This window comes from Solea senegalensis, linkage group LG5 (genome assembly GCF_019176455.1).
Source record: "Solea senegalensis isolate Sse05_10M linkage group LG5, IFAPA_SoseM_1, whole genome shotgun sequence".
Taxonomy (NCBI): Eukaryota; Metazoa; Chordata; class Actinopteri; order Pleuronectiformes; family Soleidae; genus Solea; species Solea senegalensis.
Window position 1 is genome coordinate 4,376,580 of NC_058025.1, and position 24,279 is coordinate 4,400,858.

Genomic DNA, 24,279 nt, shown 5'->3' on the forward strand with positions numbered 1-24,279 from the left:
CGCACTCTAATCACGCCCTCATCGCTCCACTGGAACTTCTCGCCCCTTGGTTTTGCTCCTTTATTGCTCTCCAAAATGTGTCTCAGTTGGACAATAATGAGAGCAATGAATGGCGCTATGTGTCAGGAACTGATACTCACACTGTGAGCACTAAATTGGCTGTGCTGTGTCCAGGGAACTGGAACAAGGTCTGCACAGGGAGGGTGGTGGGGGTCACCTATGCCCTCCACACCGGCGCTACACTGACCTCTACAGAGTCTGAGCCTGCTAGAGCCACACAAACACACGGAACAATGAGTCTGCTTTCCACTTCATTCACTGTTAGACATGTTGGAGGGGTAGAGTGAAGATGTAGTACGACATAAAATTAGGAGGAGGGAGAAACAAATCCGCCAAGTATGAAGCTTTTAATGCCTGCACGGACCTTGGGGAAGTGAAACCAACCAAAGCTACAAAGAAAACCATTCTGCAGTGAGAACGTATCGGTCACTTGAATTCTTCGGATTGAAATCTTAAAAGTCTTTGGAACATGACTTCACCTTGACCTGAGAGTGATGTATTTGAGCAGTGTAATAAATCAAGACATATGAGTGGACGCCGCACTGCTAATGGTGCAGTTTAGGAACGGAACAATTTAGCATTTGGGGTTAACATTGATGCCATCAGGTTCTTCACGTTGTTTAACTGTTAGAGTTGAGAGCTCTTACGGTTAAATATAAACTGCAAATTGAAACTTTCTGCATGGATTTTGCATGTTCTCCCTGTGTGTGTGTATGTCTGTGTGTTTTCCGGCTTTCCTCCCGCAGTCCAAGGACATGCAGATTTGGGGATTAGATAAATTGGACACTTGACCATGACAGTGGATGATTGTTTTGTCTCTATGTGTGCCTGTGATTGACTGGTGACCTGTCCAGGATGCACCCCACCGTATGTCAGACGGGATTGGCACCAGCAACCCTCATGTGGAGGATAAAGTGGTACAAGATGAATTAAATTTTCAAATATTTCTAGAAGCAATTTAGTCATAATCGCCTATTATGCGTACTAGGGCTGCACAATAAATCTTTAAAAAAAATGGCGATCTCGATTCACAACTAATGCTATTTCCCTCAAACGCAGCCTTGTCGCTGTCTTCTCTCTCGGCATATGAAGCGCCAAAATGGATGGTGATAAAAACATTCTTATGTATAACAAAAATAACAATAATAACAAGAAGCCCATTATGCAGGGCCATGATTTGTTAAAAAAATTGTGCCAGTGATTGACACTTTTCCCAGAATCGTGCAGCCCTAGTGCGTATCGTATTGTGCAAATGTGAAATTGTATACATAAAAAAAAAACACGTATAGCATATATCATACAACTGAATTCATAAAATAACAATTTTATGAATGAAATGAAAAAACTCAGCCAAATTTTTGCTCAACGACAACAGCAGCAGCAGCAGCAGCATGAATTACACAAATCATTGAAATAAATGCCTGCTTATAGCTTTTAATCCCCTCACACTCGTGTCCCCGTCCCTGCACACCCACTCCCTTCATTATATTACTTACACTCAGATGTTGGCTAAAACTGGTTAAACACTTCTCGTCCCTCCGCCAAGAAACTGTAATCCACACAATTGGTGGTTTGTCAAGACTTTGCTTTTCCGAGAGCGGCTACGTCACCGTCGCGTTTCATCTCTTCATCTGGATTTACATTGGCGCTCAATCCCCAAAGGAACTTTTTTGTGTCTCATCTGACGAGGTTTTCGATGTCACAGAACCCACAGAAAAACACTCTTGGTCAGCTGACTGATCCTCTTGACCCCCCTCTGTCCCTGATTGACAGAAATGAAGTGGACAACCAGTTGTTTATTCCTGCAACATAATTAACCCCTGTGACCTTGAGCACTCCTATCTCCTTGATCACAGCCCTCCTCCTCCCCGTAAACTGTGTCCCCCGAGACACTTGTGAATTATGCAGGGCCAGCAGCAGATACTGGGAAAAGAAAGACTGAAATGTTTGGACAAAACAGCCTGTGATTACTCAAGTATCAACTCAGAGGGAAGTTAAAGGAGCAGGAAAATACATATAAGCACCGGCCTATTATGCTACATAATATACCCACACACGCTAGGACAGAAATTGAGTTGCAGTTTTGATAAGAACTTATTTTACGTCCCTCCTCTTCTTCCCGCTGTGATCAGTGCACTCAGTAATCCTCTGACGCAATTCTTTATCGTATTAGTTTCTTCATTGAGTGTGACTTTGCCACTCGCTCATCTTTTGGTTGCCTCGGTGTAAAACACCGCTCTTGAAAGAGGTGGAGATAAAAGGAGCCATCTGCTCATATCCCAGGGGGAGGAAAAAGAAAGCAGGACATCCTGGCACGTTGTGTGTACAGAGTGAGGGTTTATTAGGGTTTTATTACAAGTAAAAGAAAAGTACTGTTTTTATGCCCGCATTAAATGACACCGCAATTAACGTCTTTTTCTCCTGTATATGCATGATCTGTGTGATATTAATCCCATTTAGTTTCTGCGAGGGGCTGTTCGCGCGCGCGTGGAGACACGTGCACCAGACGTGCGCGCGACAGGAGCGACAATGTTGCCACACAACAGAGGCATGTTGCAACTGAGGGGGCATCTGTTGCAATGCAGAGGAAACATCTCAACTTTGTCCAAATACGACAGCCACTTTCAGCAAGTCGTCTTATACTCGTGTTGGTCCCCTCTACCGCCAAAGCTTTTTTCTTTTTCTACATTTTCTAATTTATTAATTCAGCCAAGGTTTTGGTTGATTAGTGACGATAGACGTTTTCATGTCGACGCCCCCCCCCCTAAAACTACAGAAATCCAAGAAGCGTCAGACACATCCTGAAAGTCATACAGTATCTCTGTATATGGGTGATCAGGCTTTGACAGGTGCCGGCGCATTAAAATGCGTCTCGTCCGCACTACACAAGGCCAAGACAAGCCCCGTCTCTCCAAGGCGGAGACGGGAGACAGAACAAGGAAGTGCCTGTCTCCGCTGTCAATCCTTCAAGACAATCTATCATGGCCTTACCCGCTGAAATGACTTTCACCAGAAAAACCAGCCTGCTGCTCTCTGATGAAACCACACAGCCACATTTAACATGAGCTGGTGTGTTCTTGAAACGCATTACAGCGTGATTTATTCGAGACTCGGTCATATTTGCCTCGCCTCAGCACGAGTATCGATTTCATTGATCTCCTTTACAGAATTTCTCGAATCTCATCCCAGATGGAGGTGAGTATTCACGGCCGTACACGCCGCCGCATGTTTCAAGGGATGCGATGACGCATGAAGCCGTGAATGCAGGATTAAGAATAGTGTATTCCAAGGACATGCTTTTTGAAGTGGGATTAGCTGCACTAAGAAGTTATTCACAGCCGCACTCCACAGGCCTTTGAAAAAAGGTATCTTAGGATGCATTGCGGAGATGTTGGAGTATCTGAGAAGCAAAACACTCATCACTTTTGAAGACATGCAGGCTGGGGGAGGGGCATGGAGAATATGAAGAGCCCTTATTCCTTGTAGGAAAGCCTCAAGTGTCACTTTAAGTCTACAGATGGAGCCTCCGCAGTTGGTATGTGAGGGGACTACTGATCCAACTCCAGACAACAGAGTCGGGGGTTTTTAAGCTCTGTAACATCACAAAGGGACTCTTAGTTTTCCCTGATATAATTTGAACAATTATTAAATTGCTTGCAAGTAGAGATGATGGTTAAAAAGCAAGTGAGGGTTTAAGGGAGGGAAAATTAGGTCTAAATGTTAATTTTCCCTCCCTTAAATAATAAATATGGATGTAATATGATGATGTTACTAACAGATTTCAATGTATTCAAGCAACCAATGTCGCCAAAGTTGTAGAATTAGTATGACAGCCAATCCACATATGAGTCATACTCTGCAATGTTTATAATTTTTAATTAAAGTAAATACAATTGAAGTAGAGTTGTGTTTTGTGAGAAATATCATTTGTTTTGTAGTATTTAGAGTCATGTGGCCTTGGACAAAAATACATTTTTAACCTGAAGCTGACACAATGTGATCACCAAAGTGATGATGACAAAACACATCAAAACACATGTTGATCATCTGACAGAGAGAGGATTTGTCAGAGAGAGAAGGTTAGACGTGAAAAACAAAAACTAAATGAGCAGCTAATGCAAAGATGGTTTATAGAAAGAAACACTGGTGAAACCAGAAGAAAAGCAGAAGAGAACTGGTTTAAAAATTGTGACAAATTAGACTCTTGGTTGCTCAATCAACCCTAAAAGAGATGTGTTCTCGGGATGGTACAATATCACTTTTTTGTGTCTGTCACAAACTTGAACACCAATTCTGATATTAGCCCGATGCAGTCATTTTAGACCATTTAGAAGCAGAATCGATATTCATTGCCAAGTACATTTACCCTAGGTACTTGGTGTTTTGGTGCATTAAGATTAGAATTTTAAACAGTGCCACCGAGTCATTTCAAAGACTGCGTGACAAATTATTATTGTCATGCATCCACCAAATATTCTAGTAATCCATAGTTTGTGGTGCATTTTAATATAGCAAAATAAATAGTAAACCCTTTGCAGAGCCAAAAAGCATGTATGTTTCAAAGTATCATGTACACATTTAACCTCATCTTGCAGGTTTTAGGATCCAGATCCAGTTTCGAGGCTACTGGAGTTTTCATAAAGTTCTATAAACATGTCATCACTGACTCAGAACTGTTGTGTCTAAAGTTATAACTTGATACAACTGTATAGCTGCTCCTGGTCTCTTTCTTCTGTCTCTATCTCACCTCCCTCTTGTCCTTTCTCTCCCCCTTTTCTGTCCCCAATTTTTCCTTTCACCCCAACCTGTCTAGGCAGATGGCCGCACATCTTCAGAGTCTGGTTCTGTCAGAGATTTCTCCTTCTGTTAAAAGGGAGTTGTTTTCTCTCCACTGATGCCTTGTGCTCGGTCATTGTGTGAACTGTTGGGTTTCTCTGCTCTCGATGATGATGTCTATGTGCAGTGCCTTGAGATGATGTACGTTGTGATTTGGCGCTACACAAATACATTTGAATTGAACTGAATAATGATGCTCGAGGAAATGACAGGCAATCATCAAAGTCAAATGATGCCATACAGACCTGGGATGTCTGTACTTCAGTGAAATTCATCCAGTGGTTTCAAATCATTTCAAGTATAAAGCACAATTATCAACTTCACCGTGGTGTTAAATAGAAGTCTGTGAGTCATCAAAGTTATCTGCATGTAATTTAATGGCAAATTTAAGGATTAAGTTGATTTAAAAAGAAAGAAGAAGAAAAATAATAAAAGATGAAGAAACAGTTGCATCATGCCTGAACATCAAATATATTAAAATCACATCTACTGAAAGTAAACGTCCTGATAAAGGTCAGATTCTGAACCGAGTCGTGCTGAGTTTAATATTGATAGGGCTGCAGAATTAAGATGCATCAGTGGTTTCACCACGATAGTAATTTCACACAGATTGTATTAATTATCTTCCATGCCAACCTCCTCCCCGAGTTTTCCGTGTCTAACAAATTAAATAGAAGATCCCTTGAATCCCTGAAGTGATATTATGCCATGACAACAATTCACCCACCGATATCATTTCGTTGATGCAGAGTCATATTTAGGAATAAAAACAAAGTACCATACCACAAAGTACATCATAGTGCTGGGGTATTTTGAAAATCCAACATATACTATAACCATAAAGACAGCATGATATTCAGCAGATCAGGTCCAATCTCATTTAAATTTGATCCGTCTAGGGTCCTTTAATCCCCTGTTTCCTCAGTCACACTGCATGAATTCAGTTTGAAGTAAAAAAAACAGTGATACTAATTTGGCCACACTGGCCATCCTGAATTACTGCGGCTCTGTGTAGCCAAGCTGAACATTTATCAGTGTACTGTTTTGGCTTGCAGTGTCAGCCAAAAAGCCCTGGGCAGGACTGAGTCTAGCTCTTTTTTTCCCACCACCTGGGATTTGGAAAAGCATCTCTATTTATGCCCTGGCCATCTGCCAACAGGTCCGTCTTTTACTGCACAGGCCAGGAGGTGACAGTGCAGCTCAAGTGACCGAGTGGGGCCTTACACAATTAGGCCCTGGTAACAGCTCGCTCCCTGCAGCTCCTCCACCAGAACAAACCAAGTGGCTGGGTGCTCAGGGAGTGAAGAAGGAGGAGGGGAAATGGAGTTACATCTGAGTGCGCCAATGCAAGTCGTTTACTTAAAGGAATACTTCACTGATTTGCATTTAGCTTTGTATTACAAGAATAGGGGTAGTATTTTTGAAAAATTGTGTCGGAAAATATCATCATTCTTTTTTTTTGTTACGTGCCCACCAGCAACCTTTGGTCCGAGCCTTGGTCCGAGGCTTGAAATTGCAACGCTAATTCTGCACCTTTTAGACCCACTTGAATGTAAACAGTGTCCGCCATTTTTGCTAACATTAGTTAGAGTTAAAGTGTGTCAGCAGTGAAGAAAGTAATGGATTTTAAAAACTTTACATTAAATATATGCCAAGAGAGAGCCTTAGCTAACCTTGGCTGTTTTGCTTTTTCAGGTTGAGACATTTTTGAGTAGGGTAGTCTGGCTTTTTAGGTTTAGTAACGTTCGATATTTACAACCAAGAGTTGCAACTGCAGCAGCTGTGTGTCCAGCTGAATTATTGGGTGGTGGGTGGTGGCTAGCACAACAACGACATATCAAAAAATAATATAAATAGTATAATAGTTTTTATGCCTGCAATTAAAAATAAACACTACAACTTCAATTTGACATGTTTCCTTCATCTCTAATGACATATCATGGTCATTTTATGACTTAATATAATACATCTCGTACATTGAGTGCTATTTTTGAGTGCCGTGACCTAGAGGTTCTGTTAGTAAGCCTGCAACATCAAGACACACGTCTGACAGATTAATAATTTATACCATAGCTTCAACTTCCTGAAGGCATTCTCTACAAATGTTATTGGTTTAACAGCCCGGTTGCATTATATACGGAGAAGAAGAAAAAAGAAAAAAAAAAAAGACTGTCTCATCTGTAATTCTGCTAGCAAAGCACCACCTAGCCAGAGAAGAAAGGTCGTCTTACTCAAAGTACGATTTTACAGCAGTTTTTATTTGGCAGGATTTGCAGGACCAAGCTCTTCCTGAAGATATACGGAGAGGGTGACATCACGTTATTTTATTTTTTTTAGAAGGGATTGGCCAGAGCTCTACCGGATGAAGGTATGAACTTGCGTCATGACACTAATGCCAACAAGATATTTGATTTTTTTTTTTGTTTTCTTTTCCCTGAGAAAAAAAAGAGGTCAGTTATGATCCTGCAAGCAAACAGCTGCAACTAGAGGGCTAAATAAAAAATAATAACATGTCAGCAACACAGGGAAAGTGATCCTAACCAGCTTTCAGCTTGTTATTCAAAATGCCCTCTGACAAAGAAGGAAAGGTCAGCTCCTCCCGGTACTGAGAAACAGACAGCAGGGTATCTGAGAAAATACGCATTTGAAGTGAAACACTGATCTTTGACCGCATCTCTTTTTTATGTGGACGTAAACACACACACACACACATGCAGCCTTTATGTTGTCTCTACTGTCAAGTAAGGAAGGAAATCATTATCCGGTGAACAGTGGGAGACGCCGCAGCTACCCCTGTCACTGCCTCTTTAAGGCCAAAGACAGATGAAAGAGAAAAGCGCCACCATGGGGCCGACGGTGGCTGTCAGTGTGAGAGCGAGTAATATCTCACCTGGAAGATTGTGGGTTAGATTCCCGGCTGTGCTAGTCTACATGCTGCTCGTGGTGGCAGTGCGCGAATGGGTTTGACACGTGTGACAAAAGGTGCTGTGTATAGACACGCTGTATGAATGTGTGGGTGAAAGGAAAAAAAAAAAAACTAGTGCAAACCAGCGAGACAGACCATTTACCACTTAACTTGCATTTGAACTTGCACTTCATCACTAGGATACTGACTTTTTCCTTCCACTGTATTCAATAAAGGGTTTTCACATCTACAATACACACTCTATACAGTAATAGGGTAGGCATTGAGACATATGACAAGGAATCCTTTGACAAAAGACTCGTTGTATTGTTTTTTTTTTTTATTGAATTAAGTGACTATATTAGAAAAATCCATGCAAATAAATCTCAATCACAAATGTTGCTTGACCTGATGTGGTCAATTCTGCACAGAAAAGTGCAGTACAGCTACCTGTTTCATGTCCAAGTACCTCTGCTCTTTGTGAACAATTAACTAAATCGATTCATCCATTCATCTTATACTGCTTTATCCTCCATCCTTTATCTCAGCTGACATTGGGTGATAGGCGGGGGTCACACCCTGGACAGTTCGCCAGTCCGTCACTGGGCCACATAGAGACAAACAACCATTCACTATCACACGCATGGTCAATTTCGGGTGTCCAATTTACCTAATCCCCACATTCCATATGCCGGAGAACCTGCAGAAAACCCACACACACACGGGGAGAACATGCAAACCTCATGCAGACAGGCCCTTGTTCCAACCGGGTTGCAAACCCGGGTCTTCTTGCTGCAAAGGCAAGAGTGCTAAGCACTTCACCAACCATGTGGCCCCAAAAAATTGATAATTAAAAGATCACTTAGGCCATCTTATGCCACTACAGTCCCACATTTTTGATTTATTGATGAATTAGCAGCTTCATTTCTGTTGACTATGCTCTCTGAGAAGATTGGCTGATCCCAACGTATGGATACAGGAAAGCAAACATGCCAAGATAAAAGTGCTGCTTACATCAAGCCAATCCTCCAGATGCTCCCACAATCACTGCCAGTTTCACAAAACATTAACAATGAATCAAAGTGCAGAGGCTGCACGCGCCAACAGTGGTCACTCCTCATCCGTGACCGGTGACTGCAGGTCCATCTGGATATTCATTAAGAATACTGTTAACACCGGAGCTCACGCCTGCAACTACACGGGCGAGGTGCGAGTGCGGATGAGACGAGAGCAAAATGACAGTGATGCAAATCTCTGGTAAGAGAAATAAATAGATAAAGAAACGGCGCCGACATTAGAAATGATTATGCATCTGTCAAGTGAGCTAATGCTGGCAGCATTCTGCAAAGACCAGACATCTGCTTCCACTTCATCATATTTTTTCACACAAGTCCCAAGAACAGCCTGCTCACCGAGAGCCAATCAGCCACCCTGTCAAACAGCTGCAGCACTGAGTGAGTCGAAGACAGAGGGAGCTGAAGACGCCTGAAGGCTCACACTCACCTACAACCGGGTAATCCTGCTCTTTTTGAATGATCGGTGACATTTAGGTCAACAAGGTATGCGTTGTAGACTGTCTGCAGCCATGTCACAGACAGACTGACTGTCGAAAAAGTACATTTTCTGCAATACCTGCAACAATTTGCTAGTTTTTTCGTTTTTAATCATAAAACTGATTTTAAGATGTGCATTTTAAAATGTAAAATCAAGCCAAAAGTACTTTTATTTTGAAAGTCAGATGCCGCCCGCATCAGCAAAGGAGGGGGAAAAGAAGCATCTTGTGCATTCACCGCATGGCTTTGTTGCATTGCTACTGTATGTGCAGTGAATGTAGAATACTTTTGATCTCTTACAGCAGGGGTGTCAAACGTATGGTCCGCGGGCCAGAATCTGCCCTCCAGGGGGTCAAATCCTATATTTGAAAATACTATATTTTTCAGTTTCAGATACTTGAGGCTCAAAGTTTTCGTGCCTTTGTGGATCCACTTTGATCTCTAAATGGTAATACACATGTGCACATAGTAAACGATATTAATTAATATTGTTGAAATTGCATTTATTTTTCTCACAGAAATTGTAGGTTTTCTCACAGAAATAATATGTTTTTTGTAAAAAAAGACACAAAGGGAAGGATTTGGAGTCCTTGTTGGTTAAAGGTTATAAAGCTATTATTTTACTGGTTCGGGTGAATGTCTGAGAGGCTTTGTTATATTTTGCACTCTGTCTTTTTTCTGTCGGCCGTGGTACAATGAAATTTGCATGAAGTGAAAGTGAAGCATGTCAGTATGAGAGCCAGATTTTTTAATGACAGTTACAGGTCGGGGTGCGTTATTGCATTCGACATAATGATGGTTAACGAGTCGGTTCTGTTACGGAGATAATACCCCGGTACACGGCACCCTTCAGCGAAACACAGTCCTCGCGGTGTACGGAACAACAAATAAAAGAAAAGAAAACTGTGCGTAGAGACAGTTTTATGAAGCTATGGCTATAAAGACTGGCTGAACTTCCCGAAAGCGAGAGAAAGCGGATGCGTCCGTGAAAACCGGAGGCCAAACTTCAAGTCAATAAAACTCAATAGACACCTGTTAAATCTATATGGTGAACAAACAGGCTCCTTTTTTTATTTTACCAGTCTTTGAAACCTTTATCGAAGAGAGGTTAAGCGCTCTTTGACCAAAAGGTAGCCTGGGAAAAGACGGTTCTGTCTCTCCTGCCGTCTTCTCGTCCCTGGGACAGCACCAAACAAAATCTACTGCAGGTAATGAACTGACTCTGGCTTAATTCCACAAACACACTTCAAATAACCCGAACTATCCCTTGAGGGTATTTATCGAATGAGTCACTCTTCTGTGCCTCCATTAGGAATTTTAATATTTTTTTTGTGTGTGTACCATACAAGTAGAGATATTTTGTGTGTCCAAACAAGGTAATTTTACAAAAATAAAACAAACTGTTTGGAAGGTGGAATGGAATTGAAACTATTACACATATTGGCAGGAGCCTTTATGGACAAAACAGAGGCAAAGATAGCTTTTTGTTTTTAATCATTTAGTCGATATAAAGCGTGCTTGTGCATAAGCCGTCCTGTGATGTTATGAGGAAACACATAAAAGCCATCCTGAGACCGGACCAGTTCATAACTGAACCAACCACATGAGGAGGTGCACTGCTTTTTCCACTCCACACGCACACACACAAAAAAAAAACAAAAAAAAAACGTGTGGTGCTTTGAAGGAAGAGAGACTAAATGTGCAGTGAGCAATAACAGCATGACTGCTGGCCCTCAAGCTCATCCATCTTTCCATTTTGATCTGCAGATACTCCTGAGAGGCAGAAAAGCGCGCACACACATACTCAGTCTCTCCTCGGGTTGGCGATCACTGGCGTCTGTCGGTTTGGCTGCGTGATTGTGGCTTCTTTGGATGCCTGATGGATGACGGACCCCCCCTTCCCCCCCCTTCCCCCTTGTAGTTTTCTAGCCACAGACTTAGAGCGGTGGGTGAGCTGTGGAATTATGAAGTGTTATGTTGAGAAGGTGCCGCCTTCGTAGCTGCAGGATCACAGCGACGGACGGCGCAGTGCAGCGTTCAAAACACTTCAGGTGGTGAATCTTTACTTGCAGGATAAACACTGTGAGCTGTTTCACAAACGAAATGTCAGCTGTCTCGCTTGTAAGCACAGACCTCCAGTCGGCGCTTTCATTTTCCAGTTTACATAGCGTTTTTTTTTTACTTAGAGGACAACGGAAGTGCAAGAAACGTCAGTGGTCAATGCAAAACTGAACCAACCAGGTGAAGATGAAACATCTACGTACACAGAGACCGTGACTATTGAAGTATCTGACTTAGATGAACACATTAACACAGCTAATTCGTATTTTTGTGCATCCTGTTATAAGGCTGGGAAGACACGCAGTAGCTGAGAATGCAGTCCGGGAATCCAAGCAAGCAACAGCAAGCAAAGGACCAAAGGAGTTCAGTTGAAGGCCATCACACACACACAAATGAATAAGAATCCAAATAAAAGCCAAAGGGAGTTAATGAAGGGATGCTTGGATCTGATGGGAGAGAAACCAGGTGTTTCCTGTTTCAGGAGTGTGTTGCCATTGTCAAATTAGTTATTAGTTATAGTAAAAAAGTCAGTATACACCTCAAAGACTGTGAGGACAGATTTAAGAAGCAATCTCAGGCATTATGTTTATTTTCAATATACTGTAGGTTCACTTTCTGTGAAACGAAGATAACTGCTGCATGTTCAAAATTAAAAAGTGTCTCCTTTAACAAACTTTTTTCCCCACTTTCGGTTGTGCTTCAATCTGTCCTAATCCACTTAACTAATCCTGCCCCCGAAACTTAATTTCTTTTCAAACTCAATGTGAATCCCGCCCCCAAAACAAGATTTAGCTTAACTGCATATATGATTTAAGACATGTGCATTTCAGGATTCGGAGAAAAAAACCTTCCCCTCAGGCGATAAACCAAATAGCGAGAGCACTTTGCGGCGCTCCAGTCCTGAGATTGAAGAAGCTTAATTTGTGGATGCAGTGGCAATGCGTGAAAACCATTAGCTGGAAATATGAGTCCATTCCCCGCTACTGTTACCACTCTGCAAAACAACGTTCACTGTGAACAGAAGGAGCAAACAAATGCTCGCTTAGGTCCATATTTTGGGAATCTGTTCACTGTCAGAGGAGCAGCTTGAGGAGCGATAGTGCTAACAATGCTAATACTGCAGATGGGATGTTAACTTCCAGTATACTATAATATGCATTATATACAAACATATTCAGCATGTGCGTACATGGTGTTTGCGTGTGTGTGTGTGTGCACGTTTATGTAGTGCAGTACCCGCATCTCTGGCTCCAACTGACTCAGCATCACACATTGCCTTGTGGACTCTCTCTCTGTTGGCACGACTGTCTTATATATATATACATATATATGTATATATATATATTTATATATATTATATATATATATATATATATATATATATATATATATATATTTATATATACAGTATATGTCACACTTTCACCACAATGCACACACTGGTTCAGGAGTGTTTGAAGCCAGTTAACCCTCTTAAGACCGTCAGGATTTTGAAGCTGCCTGGATTTAGATCGATTTTATGGCTGTAGTATTGTCAAAAAAAACAAAACACGTTGAATGAGTGAGTGCTTCCAGACGTCTTCCACTTGCGATATCTGGCAGTTAGACGACTGTTCCGCGGAAATCCTGAGGTTCTAAAGCTCCGTTTCTTTGCTATCCGGCATCCATCCATCCGTCCATCCATCCGTCCATCCATCCATCCATGCGTCTTCTACCACTTTATCCTCCACGTTAGGGTTAGGACGAAAGGTTCTGAACATTCAAGATATAACAAACGGTCTAGGAGTTATAATAATGAGAAGGACGCATGCCCAATCCGGTCGGCGATGGTAGCGGAAGGGTTAAGTGAAACTGTCGGGCGGTTCTGTGAAGGACTCTTGCCTTTGATTACTTACAGACAGACTGTCCTTGAATTAATAGAGGGATGAAATCTAACCGCAGGAATGGAAGGCGAGACGCTATAACATCATAACGTCCTGTAGATCTGCGGCTACAAAGTCATATCCTGTGATGCATTAGCCGGTTTTGGCGAAGGGTGTCATTTTTCGCTTGAGGAGGTGCGGGGCGACCACTCGGTAAAGTGCTTATGAAAGCGGAAAGAGAAACAGCTGTGAGAATCCTCTGAGTGTATTGTTTTCATCGAAGCAGTGGTGTGTTATATGCGAGCACTTTGCTCCTCAACAGTAAATGAATCACAACAAATGCACAAGTTTGAAAAATTAGTCAGAGGCCTATGAACTTGATATTTTATAGATAGAGAAGGAGAACCAAAAAGTAAATATCAGTGTCACAGGACTCCTCCTTTGCAAACTGCAAACTACACTAAACAGGTCACTAATGTGCTCCTAAATGTGGTTCCAGAGTAAGCCCAGAGCAAGTCCTTAAGGAGTCTGTTTCTTTCTGTTGTGCTGATGAAAGGCGGCCTGTGATCTGCCTCAGGCGAATTGTCCAACAGTAATGGCTCCTTGTGGCTTTACATCAGTCCACAGCCATAAACACTGCTGATTATTCCGCGGCGCTAGGCTGCGGAGGCAGCGGGGGTTTATACCGCGTGATGGCAACTGTCAATACATGATCAAATGAAAGGGCAGCGCTTTGAAAAAAAAAGGAAAAAAATCTCACACATCCTACATTTAGCCTCAATCAGTCTCGCCCTGCCGCTGTGCTCCGGGAACAAAAGCAACGGCACCTATTGATCGGAAAGGCAGGATGAAATACGTTCAAAGAAATCACGAGCCACGGAAGAGGCGGAAAGAGACCGGGCTTGGAAATTAACATGAGCCATTTAAGAGACAGTCCGGCCAAATGAAATCATAGCTTATGGATATATGTGTTTGCACAAATAAACCGTGAACACACCGGGTGCAGTTAATCAAATGTATTGCTTTTAATATTCTCATTGATTTGCAGCTACACAGCCACCACTGTGGGATGAAGCTAACGGCTGAATACAAACCTCTGTACTGTGCAGGCTGCGTTGTGTCACTGTTAGAGAGAAAAACGTGACATTTCACTACCTGAGGGTACAAAAATACTAAAAACATAAGTCTGTTGACGCACATGGACAGCTCTATACGATGAAACACTAGTCGTCTGGATTGTCGTCTGGCGGCGCCGACACCCCGCACAAGACAATCCAGACTCTTTTCATGTGTCGCTCCACGCTGGTGGAATGACCTACTGAGAGCTACCAGAACTCATGTCTATCTTCAAGAAGCTCTTGAAAACCCAGCTCTTCCAAGAGCATCTTCTGTCCTAGCACTTACCCTAACCCCCTACCCCCTACCCCCTAACCCTGCACTTGGATCCACATTTCACCCTCTATCAGTCCACTGTAGTGGAGTTCTTTCCGAGACTACTTCTATGTAGCTTATTCCTCTCTTGAAAGTCACTTTGGATAATTTGAAAAAATCTGTTGTCTGGCTGTATCGAAAATGTCTATAATACTACAGAAGACGAAAGCAGTGGGTGAGATTCATACTAACCTATGACTTTTTTTGTCATACGACAATAAATAAGACAGTAAATAAGACAATAAATAAGACAGTAAATGTGATGGATAAATGTCTCATTTTGGACAACATACTAACCTATGTTTTTTTGTCATATGACAAAAAATAAATATATATAATATATATATATATATATATAATATATATATATATTATACCTGTTTATATATATATATATATATATATATATATATATATATATATATATATATATATATATTATACAAATAAATAAGACGGTAAATAAGACAATAAATAAGACAGTAAATGTGATGAATAAATGTCTCATTTTGGACGACATACTAACCTATGTTTTTTTGTCATATGACAAAAAATAAATAATAATATATATATATATATATATATATATATATATATATATATATACATATATATATTATACAAATAAATAAGACAGTAAAGAAGACAATAAGTAAATAAATAACTTATTAAATAACTGAGTGTGTGTGTGTATAAGACGCCGACTTTCTTGGTGAATATACACGATGCAATCACAACATGTCTAATGGCAACAAGTAACAGAGAAAGGTGTCTTTGACAGCCCAAGATAAAAGACTGTAAAGAAGTGGGTGCTGCAGAACGTTCTGATCAAGTTGCACTCTACAAAGAGAAGATAGATTTAGCAGAGATTCACAAAAAATTCGGCCAACGAAATATTTGGGTTTTTGACACCGAAAACAAAACGTCTGAAACTGGACACAGTGTGATGACACGTGCAAAAACTGCAGCCAGCAGTGTGCCTGTCTATTCCCGCTTAGCGTCAGTCCAAGATCAGTTTGGAACACCAATAAAACGGTCCCAGCAAGACGCGAGTACGCGGTGGAACAGCAGAATGATCCAGGCCGCGCCGGATACGGAGATTTTCCAATGATGCCGTTCTCATGACAACAACACAGGTGGACTGAAGAGACAATGCTGTTTAAAGACAGACATTAACGTCCAATTCAAAGCAGAAGAAGAAGAAAACACCACAAGTCGGCCATGTACTTCAGTGTCCTTGATAAAGTGACCCAAAAAAATGATGACTGAGGCACAATCACTTCCAATCTCCAGCACCCTGTGACAATCCATTACCATGTTTGGCTACTCGCCCAATAATGTGGCACTTGTTCTCTTGTCATCACAGGGACGTGACACGGCGCCACCCAGAAGATGAATGACTTAGAGATAATGAGGCCTCTAATAATAAAAGCAGTCACACTTCACCCTGGTGGTGGTGGTGGCGGCGGGGGTTTGTACCAGGAACTACAGATTTATATACAAAAGTGTTCTGAAGCAGTTTCAGGAACAGATGAGCTGTTGCCAGAGCATCATAAATGGAAAATGTAACTTGAAGAAGTGAGATGTAAACGTGCATACAGATTACATTAAGTTCTAAAAAGAGAAGAAGAAGCAAGTTATTCATTACAACGCTGCACATTTATGAGAAGCGGGACGGTGTCGAACACGTATTTGGGCAAAACCTTTCAAAAGGTGTGACATTGGACTGATAAAGCGTGACAACGGTAAGAGCGAGGTTGAGAACTTCATGCAGAACTGGATGAAGTGGTATTTTTGATACACAGCGATATTCTGAGCAGCAGCCATCCAGTCTGTTCCAACAGCTGTAAGCCTTTAAAAAAAAACAGTATTTATAAAGTTATAGTATCAACAGAGGCAACATAGCTGTTATTCCACAAGTATAATATTTTATATGTCCGTATTACATAATTGGAGGAATTATCCAGGTACATATTCCTCTCCATATCCCCTCCCATCTCTCTGTCATTCAACTGTAATGTCCGTGAGGGAAAATTGGCAGACATTACCGTGTATTCAGACCATATCAAATCCCTTTCTCACCACCCTAAGGGCTTAATAGGAGACAATAACTGAATTATGACAAGGATTTCCAGTCAGCTGTGCTCACAATTCTGGCTGAAGACACGCGGTGAAATAATCGTGATGTATAGTGACGTTTTCTTTTATTTCTCATACTGATTGTAGCATATTTTCGTGTACAACCTTGGTTGAACCGTCGTAGGTTGTGTTTTTTGTATTGGTTTAAGTTTAGGTTAATGTCTGTCTCTCGCACTCTCTCTTTCAAAACACCGAGTTCATGCCATGATACATAAAATCCATTACTCACAAGCACACAGGTTATAATGCAATGCTCAGTCAAGCGCACGCACACACACACACATGGCAGCCACAAGCCTTGGCCTATATATCATACAGCAGGATTAGAAAGATTTAGGACTACAAAGCTACAGCAATTCCCCTATTCCTGATGTATTCTCATGAGATGTGTTCAAAAAATACAGGAGAGAAATACAGGGGTTTTAATTAGGAACCGGAATCGGTATCGGTCAGTATCGTTTAGAGCTGAAACATTGACTGGATTAATCGATTATGCAATTAATCGTCAACTATTTTTATAATGGGTTAATCGATTTGAAGCTTTTTTTCATTGTTTTAGCTTCTTAAATGTGAATATTTTCAGGATTTTTTTTTTGCTCCAGGTAACAAAGAAATCATTAAAAACTGAATAATTTCCGGGTTTAATGTTTCCTGACATTTAATGGACCAAGCGATTACTCGAGAAAATAATCGACAGATTAATCGATGATGAAAATAATTCATAGTTATTTGCAGCTCTAGTATCGTTATCGGTCCGATACTCGCCAAAATCACTAGATCGTAATCCGGTACAATCCCAGAGTCCTGTATGTTGCACGCTTCACTGTGCACAGACTGCTGTAAAAATGTAAATAAAAATCAGCAAAAGCGTTTTAGCTGAGTCATGTTTGGGCTGTTTATTTCTCTATTTTGGGTATTTGTTAGACAGTTGGAGAATCATGACTCAGCACAAATGTGTCGTTAACAGCTTCATCATTCCATGAATGGTCTAAAATGACTGATATCGGCGTCGGTAGAGTTTGTGATATCAGTATCAGACGCAAAAAAAGCGGTATTGTCCCATCCAAAAATTAATTAGCCTCGAGTACTAACTAGGTTTCACCTCACTTTCAGTAAACAAGAGACTTTTACCTCGCAAGTAACATCGACACAAACCAAGCCTCGAAAGTGTCTCACCTTTTCTGTGAGACTGACTTCAAAACTGCTGAGAACAGTAACTATTTACACTTGACTACTTCAAAGTGAAACAGCCTGCATGCTGCAGGAACAAACAAAGCCAAACACATATAGGTTGAGTTCTCCAGACATCAAGCGGCTCCTCCCGGCTGCTCGTTGTTGTTGCGACGAACGGTTATCAAATCAAACAACTCGGCTGCTTACGACGTTTCAAGAGAAATGACGGCGAAATCAATGGAGGATTTTATTGTTTTAAGAAAAAGCAAATGGCACCGGCACTGTTTTTTTGTCAACAACATTAAAACACACTCGTTACACAGCCAACAATACGAAACACCTTGATTCCACGATCAGGCCTTAGAGTTCAGAGTCAGTTTAAAGGCAGAGCGTAAATTGTACTGAGGGTTGAGAACAATGCTCCTGGACTATCCTATGTATTATCTGCGAGGCAGCAAAAACCTATCTGACACTAACCTTTATTAAGAGCAAGCTCAACAAGAGAAAGCCACATCAGCAATTCCTTTCTCTACTAGAGCCACCACGATTTTGCTGAACACGTCCTTTAAACACTAATTTACTTCCCGTCTTATATTCAACATTAATTCACATTCAAGGTCGTTTCTCACTCGTTTCAGAAATCAGAAAAACATATCTGAAATAAAATAGGTGCAAAGGCAATTCACAACCTTACAAACGCAATTGTTAACTCGGACTGCGCACAGTCATGATAGAGCCCTCACGTCCCCCCGCGTGTCTAGCTCATTTACGTTGGGTGCAAATTGCATAATGCAAAATGGATGGCAAGATTCCAAATGGCCGACATCCTGTTGAGTTGAGGCCATGGTTACGGTCAACTTTTTGTTCGTCTTGGTCTATAACGTCTCCCCACCAAGTTCCGGGAAATTCGGTGGAACTCACTGCATGCTGAAGTCATACGGCACTTCCTGTTTTGTGGCGAATGGTCGAAATTCGCCAATTCGCCATTTCACCTTTGATTTGTCTAGTACAAATTGGTATGTTTTTTTTTATGTCAATGCGCCAAACGCTAGAACAAGTTAGCTCATTTACGCACGGTGCAAATCGCCAAAATGGACGCCAAGATTCCAAATGGCCGACTTCTTTTTGGATTAAGGCCATGATTGCGATCGACTTTTTTGTTCGTCTTGGTCTAAAACATCTTCCCACCAAGTTTCGGGAAATTCGGTGGAACTCAATTTTGCCTCTGTTTTCACCTGCACTATGCCAATATCACATTTTCCCCAGGCCTGACCTCCATGCAAAGTTTTATGCACGCTTAATCCCCTAAAAAATGCCCACAAAGCCACGGATAGAATAATAATCTGAAGGATAATAAACAGGTTGAGCACACAAATTCATACCAGGAGCTGTTTCGGCCCGGTAATACATGAGAATTCATGCATTCCCAAACTTATTTACAGAGAGAGAGAGAGAGAGAAGGAGTGTTTCAGCTTACTGTGTTGGCAGTGAACTCCACTGAAGCCTGGTGGACACTTGCAGACGTAGCCTATGAAAGTGTCGCCCCTGTAGGTCTCACTGATCTCACATGTTCCCCTGTTGTGGCAAGGGTTTGGATGGCAAGGCCCTGTGGACAAGGAAAGAACAAATGTGTTTTTTTTTTTTTTACATTATTAATACAGCGTGTGAGCCACTGATTATGGGTAGTACGCTTTTACTTCCGAAATTAATGTGTAAACAAGGACATGGTGTTCTAAATAATACATTCAGTCTGGTGTAGCACGCCGCCTTCTCGGAGTGCGTGCATGACTAAAATGGCTATCACTGAGCCAACAGTGATGAAACCCAGAAAAAAAAACCTTGAGCAGCTGGTAACTTAAAGTAAACAAATCACTGTGGTGAATTTGCTCTAAAATTTCGAGCGAAATAGCTTGAAGGAATAGAACACATTACACTGGGTTTGACCAGGTGAGACAGCGTAGCAGCAAAACAGCTTCACAGGGGAAAGAAAACGGAGGATGACAGGCAAGCGAGGACAGGCTGGATTTCGGTGAGTGCTGCTGGTCTCTGTGGTCTGGAGGGCAGCCCAAGGCAGCGTCTAAAAATCGCTGAACACGTCCCCTCCAGGACGGCAACACTTCATTCTCTCGGCGTACCCAGCTGAACATACTAAAATGTATTCATGCCGTCAGACTGTGAGTGGGGGGGACCAATTTGCAGGGGTCTTCTACAAAACCATCAAATTCATCACTTTTACCCCTGCAATTAAAAGCCCATAATGACTATTGTCCTGTCCTTACAAAGGCTTGTACTCCTCTCACAGACCAGATCATCATCAGCCCGTCGTCATTATCACTAATCTGGACAGCCACCAGTTTAATTATTGCCGAAACAGATCTGAGGATGAAAGCCGTCTTCATGGACTCTGTCCCAGCTGGAAGATCCAAACACATGCCAGGATGCTATTAGTCGACTTTAGCGCTGTAATCCAAACAAAATCTGCCTGTTATCAACAAACTGTCACACGACCTTGATTCTCATCCTAAACAAAGGTACGCTGTAGGAATATGTTCTTAGTACTCTCCTCTTCGTCATGACTGCACCCTGACTGAGATTCTGGGTTCATTTGAACATGGGCCGACGATCACGGCGAAAGGAAAAACAGGAAGTATAACTACAAGGTACACATGAGGAAGAGCTTCAAAATAAAACCAAAATAAAACAGGAAACTAACAAGTTTCTGAAGGTGCAGTGCGAGCAAAACAATCACTGTCACAAAAAGTCCCACTGAATAAATATATAGATGTAGGTGCAAGTGCACAGTATTTAAAGGTCATGGCAATAACATACAGACATTATGTGTTCAGCCAAGGTACTTCCCCTTAGAGTAAGACATCCGCGATACAGAGGAGCCCAAAAAAGGAAGACAGAAATGATCGTGACAAAAACAGCTTGACTGCTTGAAATCCAGTGACTGCAATCTTCTATAATAATAATAATAAGGATGATCTTTGGAGGTGGCTACAAGTTCCCATGTCAAACCCTGGGAGTGTAAAGAGAAGGATGTCACCTTCAGAGCATAAATGCTGCTCATACATCGCTATAATCTTCTTGTATCTAGTTCTGAAGACAAACATGGAGAGGTAATCCATTTTTTCCCCCAGTAGGGTGTTAATTAAATTGCCTTAATTGTCCCAAAGAACATGATTTGGGCTGCACCACCTGTGCAGATGGTTTTAGGTATGGAGGAGCAGGTATATTATGGTATCATCCTATCCGCCGTCTGCCCAGGAGATCTAATCTGCCATATGTCTAGAGGGTGAGGAAATCTAAGACTACCCCAACATGTGTAAGGGCGATGCCTCTATAGTGTGCAGCTGCTGGCAGCAGCAGGAGAGGTCTTTCTCAGGACAAGAACTACGCGTGATGTCTTCCACAACACATCTTCTCCGGGGTCAACTGAGGCTGAAGATGTGTTGTTGTGTGGCACGCAGCTCGGCTTTCACTGGCCTCAAGCCGTGCTGCGCTGGCGCCATTTAGAACCCGCAACCTCTTCCAGGTGGAGTGTGCTCAGCAGACGTTTGGCATCATTGGGTTTTCTGATCCTTTTTTCCAGTTACCTCCTACAGGCCTCCTTTGCTCCTCTGATATTCAATTGCAGCTGTTACAGCTCTTTACCGCCTTTCTGTTTTCTGCCGTGAATGCCCCCCTCTCCTTGTTCAGGATTGCTTTGATGTCATGGGATATATTTTTACAAAAATAGTGGATCATTTGGACCAGAATACAGACGTTCACACACAAATTCCACTTCTTCTTCCCCATTTTGCTTGCGAAAAACATGCCATTCAGTGCATTTAAAGCTGTCTCGCAAAACGTCTTTTTTTAAAAAAGCCATAATTGCAAACAAGGCATTCCAGGTGTTTTCATCTGTGTGAGAAAAGCTTTTTCTGCTGACTTTCCTTTTAAATAAGGAAAAAAAACAGACAGACACACACACACACACACAAAAGGAAAAGAAAATAACCCAAAAGCACAACATGGGGACTTGAAGATGAGCTGTAGCGCAGTGACAGTGGAGAGTCTAACTTGGTTAACTTGAATTTAACCCTTAGAACACAGCTGCTTTTTTCCCATTACTATGAGTATATACAGAGGCTACAGAATCTGCAATACAGAGTCTTATATCCTTTTTTTCAGCACAACCTATAGACAAACTATATAAAGCAAACAGCGCTCAAAATTGTTAATCCGTTAGCAGGCAAAGAACTATATTTGGTAACTTCCCAAACAGTTCTGAAGCTGTTCCAAAAGGCAAAAAGTAACGGTCATGTGACTTCTCCTGCATCTATGGTAATATCTCAGAAACTACTAATTATGGTAAGGTGATGGAATCAATCAGCTTTTTCAGTCAGGACTGCGGAACACTGTTCTAAAAATGTTCTAAAAGTAATCCTTTCACTTAGTTAGTGTTCTTCTTGTATATTCTCATATATACTCTTTTCAGAGGGCAGGAACCTTCATGGACCTTGATTTTCTACATGAAAATGATATATTTTTTGAAAACAATCCAATCATTTCCAAGTATTTGAATTTGTGGCCTGTAAAAAGGGATTCAAATCGGATTGAATTTGTGAAATCTGGGAGAAAAAAAAACAGCCTCTTTTGTGACTTCTGCAATTACTGCTACTTTCTAAAAATGCAATGTAACTCGTAGATCTTAACTTTGACTCAACGACACGTAAGAAGACGATAGACACTTCGGCACAAATCTGTGAGCACTAAGGGTTAACTGGCGAATATTTTTCATAAGCAAACATACTATAAAACCTTTTTTTTCACCATATATCAATCCACCAATTGTGTTTCTTTGTGTTGTGCTACAGCTCCAGTGCATTCGTAAAACAATCCAATCATGAGAGGCCAACTTTATGAAACCTGACATGCCAGATCAGCACTCTTACTAAACGCCAAAGACTTGTTAACGCTTCGCCTCTGTCCAATGGTCGGAGCAGCTCAGTATACAGAAAGGCCCTTTATTTAACCAGATAAAAGACCCACTGAGATCAAGACCTCTTCCACAAGGGTGACCTGACCATAGTTCATAAGAACAGTTACAAAACAAACAGTGCAAGTACATTCCCGTTGTCAGTCTTTTAAGATTGTGAAACAGTGAAATAAACGTTGGTAATATTCAGTTCAGTTTTTCCCCCCGTTCCTTGCAAATACTAATTTGCAGGGAAATTTATGTTCATCAAGTCCACCGAGTACATGTGATGATCTCGCTGTGTACGCAGCCTCTCTCATTCATTATCACCACTGTTTACACTTCAATGTTCAGGAGTGTATAGCAAAGGTCTGCTGCCGCTGGTAAATGTTGTGTTTACCAATTTACTGAACAAAAAAAAGGGGTAAAATAATCTTTCTAATTGTTTATTAAGGACTCTCTATGGACCTGTCTGTATTTAAGTCTGTATTACACATAATAAGAAATAGGGCAGCCAGTTTTTACAGTGTTTTCTTCAATAATTAAAACAAGCTTTATGATTTTCCAGCTTCTCAAATGTGAATATTGTCCGGTTTCTTTGCTCCATATAAGAAATAAATCATTAAAATTGGGACAAATCAAGACATTTGAGAACATTTTTCAACATTTATGTTGGGGATCAGCTCATTCAAGATGGAGTCACATGTATCTTGGATGGAGAACACATGGCCCCTTGCTCAAAGACAAAGAGTGTCATAAAACTCAGTCAATAAAGATCCCTTATCTTCCACACATCAGTGGGAAACCCACCTCAGTGGTCACTTTGTGACATGTGACCCCATGTAACAGGCAATACAAAAGCCAGGTTTCCCCGCCTTCTTTCTCTTCTCTTCGCTCTTCTCTTCTCCACCTCACCGGAGGACACAGGCTCCTCTGCTCTCCCCTGCCCTTTTGGGGTGCAGGAAGGACACAGACGTCAGCTCTTCGACTGAAGACCCTTCAGCACAGAGCTTAACAAGCTTCCAGCAGTAAGAGACCCTCTCTGCTGATCTTCGAGCAGGCCCGCTCACAGCAGCCTGCTATCCTCCCATCAGAGGCAGCGACACCAGAGCCTGCCTAAGGATCAACCAAGGATCCAGAACCAAGTTAGCTCCAACTAGCTTACTTGTGAGGAGGAACCTGAGCCACAGACACCAGAAACACAGTCAACCATCTACTGTTCCTGGACCAACAGACAGCACCTCAAAAAGACACTTTTGCATCTTTTAAGGACTTGGTAACGTAACTGGGCCTAGC

The 24,279-nt window shown here is 41.6% G+C and overlaps 1 protein-coding gene across 1 annotated transcript in view; it reads right to left on the reverse strand.

Moving 5' to 3' along the window:
- Positions 1-24,279, reverse strand: part of LOC122769418 (EGF-like repeat and discoidin I-like domain-containing protein 3) — a 114,239-nt gene that overhangs the window by 45,433 nt on the left and 44,527 nt on the right. The window contains exon 3 of the mRNA XM_044025938.1: positions 19,498-19,626. Within this exon, the coding sequence (XP_043881873.1) occupies positions 19,498-19,626 (129 nt within the window). The remainder of the gene's footprint in view (positions 1-19,497; positions 19,627-24,279) is intronic.